Genomic DNA, 20,535 nt, shown 5'->3' on the forward strand with positions numbered 1-20,535 from the left:
TCCTTTACAATACATTATTTTTTTAGCTATTTTAGTACTTTTCTATCAGAGCTAAAACAGTTTTTAATCAGTTTTTTAGTATATCGTAATCATTATACAATTATTCACATGATAAGTAATGCAACATTCCTTTTTATATTAATTTATTGAACGTTTAAACACTGAGAAAAGTGACACAATTTGATCTGTACATCAATCAGGAGACACAAGTCCTTTGAGTGTGGGAGACTTGAAAAGCATCATAATGCAAGTGTCAATTAACGGAATTGTCCTCATACAGATTTAAGTACAGTTTGCTGTATTGCGATAGATTCTTCAACATGTACATATTTACAACAAAGTAGACTCCTCAACATGTACATATTTACAACAAAGTGTGTGTTTCATGGGTTGAGTTTAGTGGAGGGGCCACCAGACATTCACCCATCTGTCTCGTTGTTGGAGTCTGATCCATCTGAGTGCTCCAGACTGACGCCCACTGCTTCCGACGAGCCTGAAAAATTGTACCTGTATCCTGGTGAACACAGGAGATAAAATATCAATTCATACAGAAAAAACACCTTTCACGAATCAGGTCTAAACTACCCAGGAGGTATTTGGCACACTTTAAGTACAGGTATTTTGTTTTTTTAGATACTTAAAATAGAGAGGGTCAGTTTCGATGTAGAGCTAAGGCTGATGTTGTTATTAAGTTGCCGATACAATGGACCGGTAAATTATAATGTGAACTTGGGTGGTTCATTACGGCAAATTCCGATTAGTAACCAAGCAAGTAGTGTTTGACTATGGTGTTTGACTTCCGGCCAAAACCTTCGGGATTCAAACCCCACTGTCCCAATCAGTCTACCTGTAGGCATCCCTGCATTAGATTCATTTTGGATAAAGTGTCAGCTAAATTACTTCATAGTAATCGCAATTTCAGAAATAAATTCCACAAAGTTACGAATCACAACCAAACCATGGTCTTCTTCATCCCCACCTGTGTGTCTTCCTGAGCTCCTTGTGGCCCCGGTCCACTAGCACCTGGTAGACGATGGCTGCCGTCACCAGCACCGCCACGGCCGCACACAGAGCTGTGCTGAACACCCAGAGAGCCCCGGACGCCCGACTCCCCACTGGGCTCACCTTCACCCCATCTGGTAGGATGGGAGAGAACCAGCTCAGAACCAACACACACACACACACACACACACACACACACACTCACACACTGAGGAGATAGACGTTGGCTAGACGGATAGACAGACAGAAGGACTGACATTACGACACAGACATTCAAACTGACTAGACAGATAGACAGGCAGATAGCTGGTAGACACAGACAGCGAGACAGCTGGACAGACACACATCGACTAGATGGATAGACACACTGATAGACACACTAAATAGACAGACAGACAGACAGGTAAACAGAAATAGATAGATAGATGTACAGAGAGAAGGACGGGGAGATAAAGATAATCAGACATAGGCTGTCATATTGATATACAGACAGACTGGCAGGAAGATGGAGATACTTACAGATTTGAAAGCTGTCAGATATATAGAGAGATACATACAGAAACTGACACACAGACCAACAGACGGACTGGACAAAAGACACACAGACAACAGACAGACGGACTAGACAGAACGACACACAGACAACAGACGGACAGACTAGACAGAGCGAGACACAGACAACAGACGGACAGACTAGACAGAGCGAGCCACAGACAACAGACGGACAGACCGAGACACAGCCACAGCCCGGCACTCACAGCTTGTGGCGTTGAGGGTTTCGTTCAGCGAGGGGACCTCCACCGAACACGTCACGGTGGTCTGGGGGGAGACGTCGGCCAGCAGCAGGCTAATGATGCTGTGCAGGCTGGAGTTAGCCATGGGCGCGGTGGAGGAGGTCACCGAGGCACCCGGCGGCGCCCAGGTCCCGTTGATCAGCCAGTGGACAGTGGGCTCGGGGTGGCCCCCACAGAGCGACACAGGAAGGTGGTCTGGTTGGCCTCTGGAGGGTCCAGCCTCTGGACCGAGGGAGGGGTGAAGCTAGCTGGGTAGCACGGTTTGGATTATGACTATTGTACTCATTTCACTGTGGCGTACTTGCGTTGCTTGCTTTTCTGTTTGTGTTGTTATTCTGTCTTGAGTCAGGCAATTGTGAGTATTTTACTCATTCCTCAGGATTAGTAAAATACTCTTTGCCTTACTTAGATTAATTTAAAAGTATCTTCACATACTGTAGGGGCTTTTTATGATATGGTAATGATCAATTACCCCAATATGGGGAAAAAAAATTGTGGGTACTTTGCCAAAAGCCCTCAAGAGGTGGGTCCAGACATTAAAACGTTAGCAGCCTTGCCATTCAAGTTCAAGTCTTTATTATTGCCAAACGACACAAATCGTCTGGAATTCATTTTGGTGATTTGGCTCACACTGGACAGTACAAGAACACAGAAAAGTTGTCTGACTGGACATACACGACACACGATTTGGCTAACCTTAAGATCAAGTTGTTTTAACTCTGTATATTTTAGGATTTGAAGGTGAGGCATCATGTTGTCCTTGTTACGGAAATCACGACTGACTTTGCAAAACGAAGAAACATTTGCGTTTGTGGAAAGACACCAATTATATTATGATACACAGAAGCCAGGATAACCGCAATCCTCTTTTTAAGTCTTGCTTCATATGATCATCTTTAAAGCATCCAATTTCTTGCATCAACTTGAAAGATTATACTCACCTTCCCGTTACGAATAAGAACCAGGTGCATGTTTAAGACTTTGCTGATAATGAAATGATTGCTGTTATATTAGTAATATGTAATTATTAGTATTGTAGGCTAGTTGCTTATTTTATCAGTCGAGTGATACATTAAAATGTTTTAGTCAAACTCAAGGAAATATAGACCTGTATTTAGTGACTCCAAGACCTTCAAGTTAAACATAATATATATATTATGCTATCGCTCCTTCACCTTACCTGCTGTCCTGAGACACACGGTGCAAAGCGGGGAGCGTCGTGCTTCACCCTCTCTGACCAGAAACATGTGAAACGTTTGGGCTTGTCTTAAGGGCAGGACGGCGGACAGCTCAAGGGAGAAGTCCCCGTTCTCTAGCACGTCATCCGAGAGTCGTGAGGTGTTGGTGTCCGCCGTCGGCCACTGCTCCACGCGTTCGGCCTCTTCCCACACGGACCGCAACAACACCTGGGAGTCTCTCCTCCACTCCACGGAGAAGTTCAAAGTGTTGAGTTCGTGCCCGCTGTAGAAGCACGGCAACGTGATGGGTTCTCCGACCACGCCGACAATACAATTCTCTTTCTCTTCTGTCATTGAAAGGGAGAAAGAAAAAGGTGCTAGTTAGGCATAGTTTCTAAGGAAGCTTGGTCTTATTCATCATGGAGATGATTAGGAATGCGTATCTCAAAATGTGTATTTTTAAAGCGGTTTCTTACCATAACAGGCGCAGTGATTCAAGAGTCCAATAAAGAGTGTGGTGCTCCAGAAAACACGCATTTCCACTTTGGGCACTAAGGCGCATTTGGGTGACTGGACAATTCCAACGAACCGTAGCCAAAAGGACTAGTCGTCAATGAAAAAACATAAATAATAGTTTAATTAGGCTCCTTCGATTCTCCCGGCATGATCTTCACGCCCTGTTATCTTGTCCATCATGCATCACCACCAAACAAGGAATTCCTTGACAGGTTAAGACCTGCAAAGGCTAGAATGAGAGAGGATCATGAATTATAGAGTTATCCCGGTCTATCGGAACGCAATATCTTGTCTCCTACTTCCGGTGAGCTGAGTACGCCAGTTACCAGTCCCCGGAGCGAGTATAATAAGAACACGACAGAGAACAATAACTAGAAGGAAAATAATATGGCGTTTTTCGATCAAGAATTTGACAAATCAATATCCAAACATGTAACGGATATGGATACCCCTCTGTCAGAAGTCCCTCCCTCTTTCCCGCTTCTCTATACTGCACTGATGTAGCTGTAACCCCGTCCTTCCTCTCTGAAATAACGCTCAATTGTAGCATCATGAATGAGGTAAGCGGAGGCGTACACTGTCTCCCTGGCTCACCTGAACAATAAAAAAATTCTTACAGGAAAACCGGCTGACAACCGGATCGACGTCCGCCACTTCATCTGGTACACAATGTTAGCGGTCCAACTGGTGGGGCAGCATTATAAATAGGCTAGTTCGATTTGGCGTCTGTGCACCTGCCCTTCTGGTTTAACAGTTGCTCAAAAAATATGAATCTAGACTCAAATAAAAACCCATATACCTCTCTCCCCGTAGTCTGCCTCCCCTGCAACTTGTACACCTACACATGACATTGTACTTTATACTTTTTTGTACTTATTTTAGAAAGTAGTGCTATTTTCCTAAAATATGCATCTTTGATTTCTTATTTAATGTCCATTTACAACTGCTTTTATGTATATTTATTTATTTATTTTATTTTTTATTGTGCACATTATGTCCATTACTACGCAAAAATATAGAACATTCGAAAAATCTCTATGTCTGGAAATGTATCCGGCAATAGAATTCTCTAAATATCGTGTGAATCCACTAGATGGCAGACGCGGGTTGGGGGCCTCCTTTGTGTTACCGTAGAACCCGTGAAGAAGGGAATGGTTGGAAGGTTGACAAATTAAAGCATGTTTACCATCCCAGGACACCAGTGTCTGACACTAGGGTCCTTCGTCTTCGATGAACTTTTTTTTTTTTTTTCTGCTACGGTTGTAGCAGATAACGCATTCATATCTGTACCTTTTAAACTGGTACAGGCAGAGTATTTCTGTTAATTATGTATCTATATCTTCACCAAGACACCAGTTAAAGACCACACCATGACTATACATAATTTGGCAAGGAAGCTGTGGCCAGGCTTTCTACAGACAAGCCAGAAGCTGACGACTGTGTCCTGGAGATATCAGAAGCCCCCATTTTATAGGGTCGCTACACAAAACTGTTTATCGTACAACCAGGACAGATCTCTAACGCTGTCTGCCAGACAATTCAAGCATAGCGACAACCCCGGTGACGTCATACTTGCCACACTTGCCACACAGAAGACCATGATGAGGATGAAGATGGAGATCTGATTGATGAAGCCGAGGTAGACGAGCTGTTCCATCAACAGGTTCCCAAAGTCATCGGAGACGGAGAACACAGGATCTTCATTGTTCACCCCGATGTGAAATGGGGAAGCAGAAAGCAGTATCTCACAACGGGTGACCACGATACAAGACTCCATAACATTACATGATTGTGAATTTGAGATTTTTTTCTGTCCCGATGATAGCTGAATAATTTCTAAGGGTGCTTTGCAGCGGAGCTGATGGTGGACGAGGCCGTTGGTCTGGTGAACACCTTGGAAAACTGGAGGGTCGTGGACAAGATCATCCTCTCCACTAAGACGCCAGAGAAAAGGACGATTTTTGGCAAAGGGAACTTCCAGTTTCTCACAGGTAACATCAATATGACTATTTCACTGGGACCATACTTGTAATAATTGAATAAGTAGTTAACTATAGCTATCTATGTGATTTCATGTCAACTCAAGTATTATTTTTTTACCCCCAGAAAAGATTAGGCAAACCCCAGGGATCACTGCCGTGTTTGTGAACGTGGAGCGACTTTCTCCTTCATCTGAGGTATTGGGATTTATCACCGTCATTAAAGAGGGGTTTGGGTCAGAGTCTCGGTTTAAAGACACTGGGTTATAGAGTGAGTTTTGAGGACTGTCTGTGTGTTTCTAGTGCAGTTTGAGGACTATATTGTGGTGTGGAGATTGTTTGAGGGCTCTGTTTTCTTGTGTTACAGAGTGAGTGTGTAGACATATTCTTGTGTTGAATCTTGATGCCGTTTGAGGACTACTTTTGTGTTTTAGATAGAGATTTTAAGACATGTACTTGTGTTGCAGTGGGTTTTCGAGAGAGATTGTTTGAGGGGCCTGTGTTGTTGTGTGACGGAGTGAGTGTGAAGACATATTCTTCTTCAAACTACATGTTTGTTACAGGACCTAAACTCTCCCTGTAACACACAGGAGGACTATACAACTTGAAAGACTTTAAGGGGGACTATGTTTGTTACAGAGAGAGATAAGCAGGACTATATGTTTGTTACAGAGAGTCTAAGGAGGGCTATATGTTTGTTACAGAGAGTCTAAGGAGGGCTATATGTTTGTTACAGAGGGATAAGCAGGAATATATGTTTGTTGCAGAGAGTCTAAGGAGGACTATATGTCTGTTACAGAGAGTCTAAGGAGGACGATATGTTTGTTACAGAGAGTCTAAGGAGGACTATATGTTGGTTACAGAGAGTTTAACGGGGACTATCTCTGTGTTACAGAGAGTATAAGGGCTATATGTTTGTTACAGAGAGTCTAAGGAGGGCTATATGTTTGTTACAGAGAGTCTAAGGAGGACTATATGTTTGTTACAGAGAGTCTAAGGAGGGCTATATGTTTGTTACAGAAAGAGTTTGAGGACGCCTGGGGTGTGAAGGTCCTGGATCGCTACTCGGTGGTCCTCCACATATTCCGCCGCAACGCACGGACGCGTGAGGCGAAGCTACAGATCTCTCTGGCGGAGATCCCCCTGCTCAGGTAGGGAGGTGGCCTTTCAACTGCTAAAGCAAGGCATTAACACTACCAGGGGTTTGAATCCCACTGGCACTGGGGCCTCCCAATGTAAGGAATGTATTCACTAAAAGTATTGTAGATAAAATGCCATTCATTAAGATTAATATATTATTGAGTAATCTGCCAGCTAAAAGGTTGCTTGTCAATCCCTTGACGCATTCTGAGTGATGAGGTGCCCTAGAACAAGTCACCCCTAGCTGTGCCCATGAGCTGATACCACTGTTGGCTTATGAATGGGATTTGAGGGGCCACAGTATTTTTATCTAGTTATATTTTTTGTATTTTTGCTCCCTTTAGCTTTTTGTCTCGGAGTCTTTTTTGTTGTAATTGTAATTGCCTTTAATGTACGCGTTATTAATTCTTGATGAATAACGGATTGGAAATTCATGACCTTGACAGATCTCGCCTGAGAAACGAAATAGCAAATTTTGACCAGCAGGGCGGCGGTAACAGATACATCGGCGGCTCAGGTATGTTTTGCTTCTTATTGATCGGTTCTGGGGTAAATAAGGAAGTGTGAAATTATTGTATCGTGCGAAAGCTTTATTCATGGTCACCTTCTTCCCCAGGCGAGACGCTGCAGGAGTTCCAACAGAGACAACTGAAAGAGCGGGAAACGAAGATCCGCGTGGCCCTCGAGCAGCTTCGAAGGAAGAGAAACCTGCTGCGCTCCCAGAGGAAAGACAAAGACTTCCCAGTCGTCTCGGTGATGGGATACACCAACTGTGGTGAGAGGCTGAAGACAGACCGCTATGAAAACACAGGATAAACTCACTCTATTTGGTCATTTAAATCTTGACTAGAAATCACAGGGATCCTAACCAAATAAAGTAGGTATTTTTTGAAAATGGTGAAGGAGGTGGACTGTCTTTTAACTTTATCCCTTTATTATGGACGGTATTTTAGGTATTTCAGCATTTCTTCCCAGAATAGAGTTACTGGGTTCAATCCCTTTAAGGTCCTCAGCCATTGAGAAAGATGCCCACCCCTTCTACCTGCTTAATGACTAAATCTAAAATGATAGTACGGACTCACAGCCTAATAACTTTAAGCAAAATATATCCTGCTACAGCTGCCAATCAATGAAATAGCAAACATCTGTCTCCCCGTTCGCGGACATTGAATACTCTTCTTCTCGGGGACAGGAAAGACCACTCTGATCAAAGCACTGACCGGGGACCGCGCCCTCCAGCCCAGGAACCAGCTGTTCGCTACGCTGGACGTGACGGTGCACGCCGGCCAGCTGCCCAATCACATGACCGTGCTCTACGTGGACACCATCGGCTTCCTGTCCCAGCTGCCCCACCAGCTCATCGATTCTTTCTCGGCCACCCTGGAGGACGTCAAACACTCGGTACCGCCTCCCGGTTGGAAACGTAGCTAGTGTGCTGCCCACCACGTTGGCAAAAAGCCTGGTAGAGATGCAGGTTTGATTCTGATCTGTGGTTCTGTGATACATTTCATTCCCTGTCTCTTTCTTCACTTTCATCTCCGAAAAGACACAAAAGTCCCATGAACATTCCCTGTTTGGCAAATTCAGGTTTTGCTGTGCAAATCTTTTGTTTAAAGGGTACCACGCATTCCAGATCCTGACCTATAGTTGGCAGCAAACACAAATTCCTTCCATAGCGTAGTGGCTCATTAATAAGAAGTGGCCGATGCGTAACCATGGTTCCCTCGTGTTTCCGTGCATGTTCCAGGACCTCATAGTGCACGTGCGAGACATCAGCCACCCGGAGACGGTGAACCAGAAGGTGAACGTCCTCAACGTCCTGAAAAGTCTGCAGATCCCAGACCGCCTGATGAGCTCCATGATCGAGGTCCACAACAAGATCGACCTGGTCAACGAGTAAGAACCACTTCTCTTTGCTAGCGTTGCTTTAAGGTGACATATTATACCATCAGGTGTGAGTGTGATGAGCCATTACAGGCCGTTTTGAAACTGTGATGGCTAATCACACTCGCAGCTGAGGGTATAATATGTGACCTTTTTAAAGAACATCTTGCAGGTGGGTACCCCTGGATAATTCCTGTCTGCGGAACATCTGTAGCAAATCAATTTTTGAATGATGATTGATTTAAACGTCATCTAGCATTGAATGCTTGAGCTGTAGTGTATGTAGAACAAAATTCCCACAGCTCAGCCTTTATATATATGCCCACGCTACCGTTAACTGGAAAAATATTGAAATTAACTCAATAAAAATGGTATTAGTATATCACTTAATCGCAATTAAAGTCTCAAAGGGCTTAACAGGCCATATTTTTGACAGCCCCCTAGCAGTAGACCCAAGAAGGCAAGAAAAAATCTGGTGAAGGAACACAGAATGGGTTATGTTATGTTATGTTATGTGGCTCTAGTGATAGGGTAGTAGTGGTTAGAGTGTTGGGCGTAAACGTTGTGAGTTTGAAAACCGGTCTACCTGAAGGCATCCTGTAAAACTTGGGGTGCAACGAGTTAAACAGGTAAAGTACCAGACGAATATTGATCCTACATGGAGCTAACGTGGGGGGTGGTTGGTAATGGTGTTTCTGTGGTGCTCAGCTACCACCCCACAGAGCCTGAGACCGTGGCTGTGTCGGCGCTGACGGAGCAGGGTCTGGACCGGCTGAAGGCGATCCTGGAGGACGAGGTGGTCCGGTCCACCGGGAAGCTCATCTTGAACCTCGAAGTAGACCTCAGCTCAGCCCAATTAAGGCGAGTCGGTTTTGAAGTTTAATTTGGATTTTCGATTTTTTTCATCACAAATGATGCTGTACTAGTAACTTTACCATTACGAGCCCAGGTAAATGGAAAATATAATTGTCAATGGAAAGTAGCAGACGCATCATAAAATATTATAATTTAAATAAAAATAACAAAGGCAAAGAAAAAAAGCAATAATATAGCGGTTATTAATCGTGTGTGGGGGTTTAGTTGGCTGTACAGGGAGGCCACCGTACAGGAAGTGACTGTGGACGCCGACGAAGGATCGGCAGTCGTCATGGTGATCATCGGCACGGCGGCATACGGGCGCTACAGGAAGATGTTCCCGGCCAGATCCTAGAGGCGGCGCAAGGTCCCCCCTGCTACCGTACGTCACACGCCGTCTCGCGGAGACGACCGCTTCAGTCTTCTTCCAAAGGAGCACTCTACTCCCAAGTCTTAAATAGTTGGGGTACACAAAGACATTATGGGGACACAGGGACACGTGGGTGTTAATGAGCGGACCCTCCTTTCGCCAATAGGAAAAACGTCCCATCCCTCAAGAATATCGTTTTGTAAACAATTTGAGCCAAACGTGAGCGATGTCAGGATAACGTCGCACTCCTACAGCAGTGTTTTCCAAACGCTGCTTCCATTTGATTCCCCCTGGCTATTTTCCCTTTCCGCTACAGAGAGAAAAATACATTTACGTTCAGCGTCATCTCATTTATTTGTTTTTCTTTGAAATAAACTAAATTATTTGGTACAAACATTATTGTTTATAGTCATTTATTTAATGCTGGCACATGAATACAGTTTATAAAAACTATCATTTATACACATCTTTCATGTAATATGAACTTTTAAATTACATGTTACAAGTGGTTGATAAACTGAATAAAATACATCTAGTGTTAAAAACTTTAAAATTACCTAATTCTTAGGCCATCAGGAGTGTAGTAATATCTCTATTATATTGAGACAATTATATCATGATTAACTTCCTTCATGATCACCATCCTCATTTCAATCGTCATATATTTTACCCATTAAACACTGTAGACCAAACCTTTGTTCATTAAGGACAGGGTTTAAGGGAAGGGTTTTGGAAGTGGTTGAAATACGGTAGACAAAGCATTTGTTCTTTGATGACAGACTTTAACAGAAAGGGTTTAAGGCTATGGATAAACCGTATCGTTTAAGGATAGGGTTTAATGGCAGTTTTAGGGTAGAGTTTAAGAGAGAATAAGATGGAACCATCTACTTGGTGTGCAGGAGAAATCTCTGGTTCAGAGCGATCACCAGGGGACAGAAGGGGATGGGCCCAACAAAGTCCCCTGCGATGATGTTGAGGCTCTGGAGGGAATAGCCGGGGGTCTGCTTCTGAAGCCAGACGCTCAGCTGATCCCAGTTCTCCTGGGACAGCGTCCGCAGGGACTGGTCCCACTCCAGGACCATGAAGCACAGGTTTGTCGTCAGGTTTAGCCCCGACACAAACAAGCCATCTGTTAGGATATGCCGAGAGACACAAACAGTCCTTCTATTAGAACCACACACACAAACAAGCCTTATTTGACAACAAGACATGAAACACACAGCTATGAAATAGCTAACCCAAACAATAACACATTAATGCATTGTATCACTTGCTGAACCTAACAGCAAACGACCAGGTAGGAACCTGAGCCAGGTATATTCTACACTCACCTGGGCCAGGTATATTCTACACTCACCTGGGCCAGGTATATTCTACACTCACCTGGGCCAGATATATTCTACACTCACCTGGGCCAGGTATATTCTACACTCACCTGGGCCAGGTATATTCTACACTCACCTGGGACCAGGTATATTCTACACTCACCTGGGCCAGGTACAAACCCGAGACTCACCTGGGCCAGGTATATTCTACACTCACCTTGGCCAGGTATATTCTACACTCACCTAGGCCAGGTATATTCTACACTCAGCTGGGACCAGGTATGTACCGGAGACTCACCTGGGCGCCCCATGGCTTTCCGCCCGTCAAGGTAGTTGATGACGCCCTGTGCCGTCGGCTGATTGGCCCACCAGTAGGGGATGGCTGGCCAGAGCTCGGGATATCTGGCTGCTGATTGGTCCTCGTAGGACAGCAGTACCTGCCAACGATTGGACCACAGACTCCTCAAGGTTGGCACTGCTTCCTGTGCGGGCAAGACAGCAATTGGCCAATTCATTGATCACACAACAGTTGTCTTTTTAAAGATACCATGTCAGTTTAGAGACACTTATAGTTTAAATATGACTGTAACCCACCATCCTGGGACAGAGTTTGGAGCCAAACAATTTCCTGAGGGACAGAATGAAGGACTCATGAACTTTGGCGCTCATTCCCTCAAAATGGCTGCAAGACAGGATCACCACTTCCCTGGGATGGGACTCCAACCATGTGGCCACAGACGCCAGCGTCTCCTATGGAAGGTGAGGCGTTCGCCAGAAAAGGGGTATGAGTGTACTGGAGAGTAAATGCAGTGTTCAATTAAAATATATATTATATAGATGAGGTTGACTCTTTCCCACCAAAACGGATAGGTGTGAGTAAATGACGTGAGTGAAGAAAAGGTAGTTGGAGGAGTCGTGAGGTTTCCGTGCGATGCGGAGGTCGAAGTATCGGATCCCCATATGAAGTTGGTCCCCGATGCTTTTATGCTGCAGATGGGATAACCATCAGTTCAACAAGGCAGATCAGATGATATGCAAACAAGCTATTGTGAAGGACAGGCTATGCTGGTTACAATTTGGCAATTTCGTTTTCGTTTTCACTTCTCTTTCATAATTAACGTTTTTACAAATAAAGAACATGCAATATTACTTCATTATCCTTTTTCTTTTGCATCATCAAGCATGAAACAATACTAACGTTGCACATCCTCATAATACAGATAACACATCGCTCCGAGCAGTGAAGGCTGTTGTAAAGATCCTGTTCTGTGAGAACACTGTCACCTACAACTAAAGAGCGATAGTAATACACAGCCACAAAACAAAACTTAGTGTTTTTCTGCTTGTTTATATGTTACGACATACATTGAGAAACAAAACTAAGCCGTCACTTGATCGACCCCCAATAAGTACGTCCACCACTTGTGTATAAGTTGTTATAACTTTATCTTATTATCCACACGTCTTACCTGCGTGGTGGCCCACCTGAGGATCACGGGCCGCGAGAAGCACCTGAACAGTCGGTCTAGGAGTCTGATGAGGATGGGCTGGGACTGGACCATGGGGGACTTCATATCCAGACAGTAGCTCATCGCGTCGTGGCTGCCTGGTCTCACGTCAACACAACACATTCGATCCAACACAAGTTTTGAATTGTATTTGTAGTGATGATCTTCCTCACTGGTTTATCACCGATCATAATATATATTACCCGGTATGGCTAGGTTGGATAATGGGATGTCCCACAGCTCCTCTGGTAAACGGGACATCCATTCCTCGTACTCCTGGGTAAGAAAGCCGTCCGTGGAAGAGTGTTTGTCGTCGGACATGGTGGATGCGCATTCTCGTTTGAAAGCGTTCAGGCCATTGGTTCGCATAAAGAAAACTTCAGAGATTCAGTTCCCTTTGTTATAGTCCACGGTTTTCCGAGACATACCTTTCTCATAGTGAAGCTATAGGGAGAATGGTAATGAGAAATAGATGCGTCCTGGTCCATAGTTTAAGGAAGTAGTCTGAGTGGTTAAAGTCACCTAGTGGAAAGTTAAAGCCCAGCAACGACCTCCAACCCATAGATCGCAAAAGTTATTCTGTGGCTGTTCTTCTTCTTTATATCCAATAATGTTATTGCACTTTAATTAGCTTCAGAAAAAATGACAACTAAATCAGACCCTGTGCGAATAGAAAATCATAGAAATGATTTTCATTGATTCCTACAGAATCTGCAAATCCTATCGTAATCGTGTATCGATGATGGCAGGTTATAGGTTATATTTGTGTGCAAAGGTTAACGGTCGATTAGAGATGTGGCCACTGTTGGAAAAAATGCAAAAATAAATAATCATCTTGACCTACGTCCCAAATCCAGTTGTTATTCGCCTTGCGCCAGCGCGTTTATGTGAGACGAAGATTATAGATTAAACCCCAATTATGGCATATATCTCCTCGTATTTTAAGCCAGTCTCTTTAACCAAAATACAGCAAACTGTAGTCCAGGTGGTGTGTCGAGGTACTGGGTTGATTTTTCGTCGATTCACCGCTATCTCCTACTATTTGGACACACCAGAGGGCGCTGTTTCCTTGTTATGTGTTATGCTTCATAATATTCATATACCACAACTGTCCATGTCAACAACCCACGCTTGGCTAAACTAATTACACGTATAACCTGTAATGCAGATCCTATTATATTAAGACGCTGTTCACTGAGCACAATGAAAATGAATGAGAACATCGAACAAAGGGTTTGTTGGTTTTAAGGGAAGGGCCAACATGGAAACAAAAGGAAAAGGTGAACTTTCTGGTTTACAGTTTTGGCTTGTTGTTAAAGCAAGGTGGAATGAACACAATAGAGTGGATATAATGGTGTAGTCTAGTGGATGGGTGTTCGATTCCCATTCGAAAGGTTCTGGGTTTGATATAATCTTGTAGCATCAATGAGCAGGGAGGCTCCCCTGAACCCTTCACCTGCTCCTCAGAATCTATTAATTGAGCGATGACTAGTTTGCCACAACAAGGACTTAAAGCCTTTAGATCCTTAAGTTGGACAACTCGTTATAGATGATCGCCTTTCAACTATGAACAACAAATACACAAAAAGACTGGTTGTTTTGTCTATAAAGTCTTTATTCACTTGTTTATTTTATTGAAAAGCACCACAGGCTAGGAGGCGCCGCCGTTGTATCCGGGTGGAAAGTATAGTTTATAAAAGCTACAACACCCATGGTTGTTTGCTCATGCTAATAATATATACCACATGCTCTGTGGCCTCCTACACGTTCGCCTACTTTGCATAAACGTATTAACTGAGTGCAACTTGGCAACTGCTTTAAATCTTGTGTTAACAATCATTTAGACATACCTTCTTTTTTAGTTCAGTTGCAGTGTGGCGATGTGGTCTGTGGCTAGCTAAAGCCAGCTTACATACATTTTGTGCTTGCGTGTTTGAAATGCCTACATCAAGAGGATTCCCTTGAAATGAAAAGAGACTATCAGTAGTTATAAATATTGCTAATTATTACAGATTTTTCTCACGGTGACACAGTACTCGAGTGAACGAAATGTAAACAAATTCAGATAAAGGTCAGTGCGGGTCAAGACACCCAGTGTTTTTCAGAAGCAGCTAAAATATATAAAATATTCTATTCTCATCTTCCGTCGTCAAGAAGTGCAATACGTCTGAGATGCATTAATTCAAACCACTTGAACATTCCTGTCTCTCTTACTAACACAAGCACCCGTGGTTTCATGCCATTGCTTCACATTTTCCACAGACTTGTAAGTATCAATACGTAGACGGATACGCAGCGATATTCATATTGACACACATATCCATATGCAGACCAATACAAATCTATACGCGATGCGCATCAACGTCGCATTCCGACACGTATTGAGAAGCAGGTTTTTTATTTTGCAGTCCGACCCTCAGGAGGGCGGCCATTGAGTATCTTGTCGTTCAGCAGCTTCTCATTGAGCGCCACCACGCTCGGGACAAACTGGCTCTCGCTGATGAAGTCCCCGGCAATGATGTTGAGGGAGCCCACCTTGGAGCCCGGGCTCTGCTCCCTGACCCAGGCCAGCAGGGCCGGGTAGTTCGAGGTGACCAGGTCCTTCAGTGACTCGGTCGGGTGGGGAGCAGATGTACTTCATGTCCTCTGTCAGGTTGATCCCTGTCACGAAGAAACCTCCTGGAGGGGGTTGGGGGGTGTCCAGAAATGTTACATGCTGAAAAAATCATATATATAAATGTTTAACTATGTCCAGGTTGAAAAGGCTACCGGATATCTGAGTTTATTCCCGTCTTGAATACATACAGGGACAATTCAAGAATGAGATAGCAACAGCAGCCTCAAACTAACCTAGTGCCATGTACAAATGTTTCTGGTACCCCACAAATAGAAAGAAAGAAACATTCTTCCTTACAAAAGAATGTTTCAATCCTTAATGTTCTCTAGAGAGAACTTTAAATAGATAAAAACGGTAACTGGGTAACTTTGCTTACATTACTTTTTGGACTCTGTATCAGCATAGGAGTAGATTATCAGTATCAATGCATCCCTTTGTGTTGAAAGCAGAGAATTTTCCAATAAAGTGCTCGTCCTGACGCTTCAGTTTTAGCGAAAGTTTTGGGGGAAATTACCCGGTCGGGCCATGTTTGCTTCCGTTGCTCAAACTCCTGATGAGGGCCTCGGCTTTGCCATTTGTTGGCCCACCAGTAGGGAATATGTGCCCACAGGTCGTTCTGACCGCTTACGCTAGCTTGTGCTCGTAAGACACGATAACCTGGTAGCCCATCGCCCAAAGGTTCCTCAGAGTCACTGGCTCCTGGAAGAAACACAGATTTTATAGATAAAGATAAAATTAGGTGCTTTAAATGATCCACTTGGGATATTTTGGGTATTGCGGCAATGGAGATAAAGGCCGAGGAAGAAAAGGTTCAAATATATAGATTGTGTCAATATAAGGTACTCATAATAAGAATACCATACACAAACAATGAACATAGCACACTGGCGATAAGCGGAACACTAGTGGTACTGTTAGAATGGATCGTTTTTTGTACGCTCCGTTAATTGTTGTATGCCAAGTTACTTCTTGGTGCACCAAGTTTACTGTAAATACATATCAACAATCGTGGCGGTGCCGCAAACCACTGGCCTTACTTACCGTCTTGGACAGAGCTTGGTGGCGAAGGCTGCTCTTATGGCCGTGATGAGGAGCATGTGCAGCTCCTGGTTGAGACCCAGGAAGTGGCTGAAGGACAGGATCACCACTTCCCTGGGGTGTGGTCCAGCCACGCTCGGATCTCTGTCAGCACCGTCTGTGGGGAACCACATGGAGGTTAAGAGTCCACCGCAGGTCACCTCAGACCACCACGGCTCACAATAGACACATTAAAGACCACCACAGGCATGTACAGATCACCATAGACAAAGACCACAGGCCGAGACCATCATATAAGTGTTTTATTCATAAATTCCTCAAGAACTCACACATCCCAGAGCACTTAAGTCAATGTTGGGGACAGTTCATGTTGGACGCATATTAAGTTGTTATCAACTTATAAACAACTTGATAGTATGGTTTTGGAATAGCTGAGTCAACTTACTAAAAGGACAAAAGACCACACAGGAGGCTAATTAAAACCACTGATCCATATTACACAATATATTGTTTTCTTGTACGGTTCTCATTTTCCATGACTAATCTACAAGAGTAATCTGTCTGATATAACTTCATTTACTCTGATTTAAGGGTTCTTGGATACACTGAGGGACATGCAGCTCTGCATGCACAGCGTACCACCAATCATTGATCATGTTGATCAGTTCATGATCAGACAACCAAAGCAGTCGTAGACAGCCCCTGCTAATCGTGGAACAAAACTTCTAAATGACCCAGCAAAAAGAGGAGAACAACAACGTCAGTTGTATGGAATTGCTTTGGTCACAGAAAAGACGACGTTGGACAAACAAGTACTTTATCGAGAGCTTTGAATGATGAGTGCAAAGCCAAATCTGAATGCCATGCAAAGCCAAAGCAGAAAAGCCTTTGGACGCCTTCGTCAGTGTTGCACCATACAAGAGGGGTTCCAAACGGATCTATGCAGATGCACGCCGCTACAAAATCAACCCAATCATAATACCATGATTAATTATCTTTTATTTTTATATTCATTTTTATATTTCTTATCGCAGTGTATCGCAGAATGACAAAATATCGCAATACGATTTTTTGCCAAAATAATGAAGCCCTAATCAACATAACTCTAAGTAACCGTATTATTCATAAATATACCATCCACAGTCCATGCTAGGAGTAGTATTAGTAAAGCACCTCTCGAGTAACGGTGTTGTACACTGTGGTAGAAGTAATATTAGTAATGTAGGCTACCTCTACAATAACGTTGGTGTAGACTCTGTGCTAGGAGTAGATTTAGTAAAGTACCTCTACAGTTGACAGTGGTGTAGACTCTGTGTAGGAGTAGAATAAGTTAAGTATACCTCTACGGTAACGGTGGTATAGACTTCCATGGTAGAAGTAGAGGTCATTGGAGTTGTCGGTCGGCCGGTGTGCAATCCTCAGGTCACAGTATCTCACGCCACAGTCCAGCTGCTGCTGGATGCCGTGCTCCTGCCAATCAGGGTTAAAGGTTACCACCTGCTGTGTAAGGCTGACTACTCACTACAAGCTGTTTCGAATCCATCCATTTGTGACATCAAAATTGGTGCGTATATGTATAAATTCTATACATATTTGCATATCTTTAGAGCCTTTCTTTGCTCACATGTCCGTGCTCTCCCCCCCCCCCCCCCCCCCCCCCCCCCCCCCCCCCCCATCCCATCTTACCTGGGTGACGGCCCACTTGTAAACGAAGGGCCGGATAAGGGGCTTCATGTATCTGTCCAGCTTCTGGAGCATGTCGGGCTGTGTAAGGTCCACTGGGGATCGGTCGTTCATATCCAGACAGTAAGTGATCGCGTTGTGACTGCCTGGTGGTGAGAGAGAGACATGAAGAGAACCCATTAGTCTACTTAATACTTAATTGGGGTCAACTTTAAGTATGATACTGGTCATTTTAGTGCTACACAGCTAAAGACACAGCTTTCTGGAGACCTATTGGGATGATGCACTCACCCTAACTATTGAGCCATAGACCTATCCCCTACCTGCTCCAACTTACCTACCTGCTCGGGACTAATTAATGACACATGGGTTTAAATATAGCAAATAGCAAATCGGTTAAACAATGTAAATGAAAATTATAATTGTATTGTTTTTTTAATATCAGGGATATGTTTTCTACAGCAAGCACGAAATCGAAGTCTTGGTCAACCATACAACAGTGTTATAACTGGGTTATGTGTCCGACCTGGGATGGCCAGATTGCACAGGGGGATGTCCCACAGAGTACTGGGCAAGTGTGCCATCCAGTCCTCCATCGGCAGCTCCTTCAGGGTTAAATTGGCTGACATTGTGGGATCCGATGTCTGCAGAAAACCAAATTTGTTAAGCAAATTAACATCAGATCGGCCACTATGCTTGGTCAGTCATTGACGTGCATCTCGTTTTTCATGACACGCAGACTCAAATGTGAATGGCAAACAGTCAGCCCAAACTATTATTAGTGGATGGAATGTAGGTTGACTGCAGTGTTACTTACATGTTCAAACTACGTCGTTGACACCGAAGTGCGAGATAACACAATTCACAATGTATTCCAGTGAATATCTTGAAAAGGTCCCTGGTTCCAATACAGCAGAGGAATAACAGTAACATCCGTATAAAGATCACATGTATAAACCATTGGCAGCGCTACGGTACCGCAGCGGGATCTTCCCTGGTTGGGTTCTCTCAAAATGCACTAAACCGGCATTTTCTCACACAGCGTCAGCAGCACAGGATCCACGACCAGGAAACCCAAAAACCAGTCCCTTGACCAAACTGTACATCAAATAAAAAGGCCGCATAACTACTCCGCCTTACGTATTATAACGAGACGGAATGGTCATGATTCTTCACCGCACACACAATGCACTGCCTGGCGCTCCTCCCCGGCGGCCGTGCGAGGTGTTTTGCATGCAGGGTGCTTGGGGAGACGGGCGGGGGCTTCGGGGAGGCGGTACGGCCGTGTTTGCATGCAGGGTGCTTGGGGAGGCGGTGCGGGGTGTTTGCATGCAGGGTGCTTGGGGAGGCGGGCGGGGGCTTCGGGGAGGCGGTGCGGGGTGTTTGCATGCAGGGTGCTTGGGGAGGCTGTGCGGAGTGTTTGCATGCAGGGTGCTTGGGGAGGCGGTCCGGGGTGTTTGCATGCAGGGTGTGGGGAGGCGATGCGGGGTGTTTGGGGCGTCGGTGCGGGGTCTTTGCGTGCAGGTGTTTGAGGAGGCAGTTTGGTGATAGGCGAACAGATGATTGAAGATGGGACCCCCCCCCCCACACACACACACACAACACACACCACACTCGCTGATCAGTGGCCCCATCGCACTTCCACTTCCCTGTTAACACCCTACTTATTTTTAAAAGAGCAGTATCGATTCCGGTTAAGTTAGGCCGGTCCGCCTTACCTTAATTTGCACCTCCAAGTGCAAATGAAGTGTCCTAATTAATTAATTATTTTCCAAATTCCATCTGTCAACTCAGAACATATGGATAGAGTATTCGGAGAGGAAGGAATAGTGTAAACTTCAAATACATCAGTTACGGCTACAATTGTTTTTTACGCTGGGGATCACTGCCATCTAGCGGTCAGTTAGAGAAGTCGGTGCTTCTTTGTAAACCCTTTCTATTTAAGTTCCCCTATGTTACCACCAGTGTGAGTGGGATTAGCCATTGCAAGCCGTTGCAAAATCTGCCCTACCTTGTGCTTTTGTGACATCACAGGGAGTTTCCACCTAGATGTATATTTGATTGACCCGTCTACTAATCAAACCGTTGGACAGTAGGAAATGTTGCCTTTGTATCCATTATATATCTAGATGGAAACTCCCCCTTGTGATTTCACTCAGGCATAGGAAAAGGCAGATTTCGAAACGTTGTGTAATAATGGCTAATTAAGCTCACACCTTGTGTTAAAATAGGGCCCTTTAATAGAATGGTATAGTAAGAGCCTGGCATAAGCAAATTAATTGGGTTCCCAGGCTAATTAAGAGTACCAAAAGTCTGCATCTAAAATAATTCCAAAACACGCAAAATGGAATATTGCATTTTCACAATTTATTAAAAATGTACTTAAAAAAAGAAAATACAATTATTAGGTCCTTTTCTGACAGTAAAACGTGTAGCTCTGAATATTTCCCTCTGCGGTTGACAGTCCCCGTCAGGATGTAGTGTTTGTCGCTGGCTCCAGGCAGAAAGTTCACAGTAGAACAGGTTATTAGTATGATCGTATACAAAACAGAAGTATCTGTACTACTTTATTTCTCTTCGGGTTGGAAAATAGTCTCAAATGTGTCGCAAACTGGCAAACCACAAACCAAAGTAATTTATACATGG

The 20,535-nt window shown here is 44.1% G+C and overlaps 3 protein-coding genes across 3 annotated transcripts in view; 1 reads left to right on the forward strand and 2 right to left on the reverse strand.

The window, feature by feature from the left end:
* Positions 1–20,535, reverse strand: part of jade3 (jade family PHD finger 3) — a 55,040-nt gene that overhangs the window by 20,159 nt on the left and 14,346 nt on the right.
* On the forward strand, positions 5,073–10,133 carry LOC130392980 (putative GTP-binding protein 6; the record flags this gene model as incomplete). The annotated part of the gene is made up of 10 exons (XM_056603534.1): positions 5,073–5,244; positions 5,344–5,481; positions 5,597–5,667; positions 6,490–6,620; positions 7,056–7,126; positions 7,226–7,384; positions 7,802–8,010; positions 8,357–8,505; positions 9,202–9,354; positions 9,574–10,133. Coding segments are annotated over 10 exons (1,383 nt in total), but the record flags the coding sequence as incomplete, so codon positions are not given.
* On the reverse strand, positions 10,128–13,544 carry LOC130393756 (PI-PLC X domain-containing protein 1-like). Its single transcript, XM_056604476.1, has 6 exons — positions 12,755–13,544; positions 12,513–12,649; positions 11,902–12,030; positions 11,638–11,793; positions 11,342–11,525; positions 10,128–10,847 (listed from the first exon to the last, which is right to left on the reverse strand). Exons 1-6 carry the CDS (start codon positions 12,918–12,920, stop codon positions 10,603–10,605), a joined length of 1,017 nt encoding a protein of 338 aa, XP_056460451.1. The 5' UTR covers positions 12,921–13,544; the 3' UTR covers positions 10,128–10,602.

This window comes from Gadus chalcogrammus, chromosome 12, assembly GCF_026213295.1.
Source record: "Gadus chalcogrammus isolate NIFS_2021 chromosome 12, NIFS_Gcha_1.0, whole genome shotgun sequence".
Lineage (NCBI taxonomy): Eukaryota > Metazoa > Chordata > Actinopteri > Gadiformes > Gadidae > Gadus > Gadus chalcogrammus.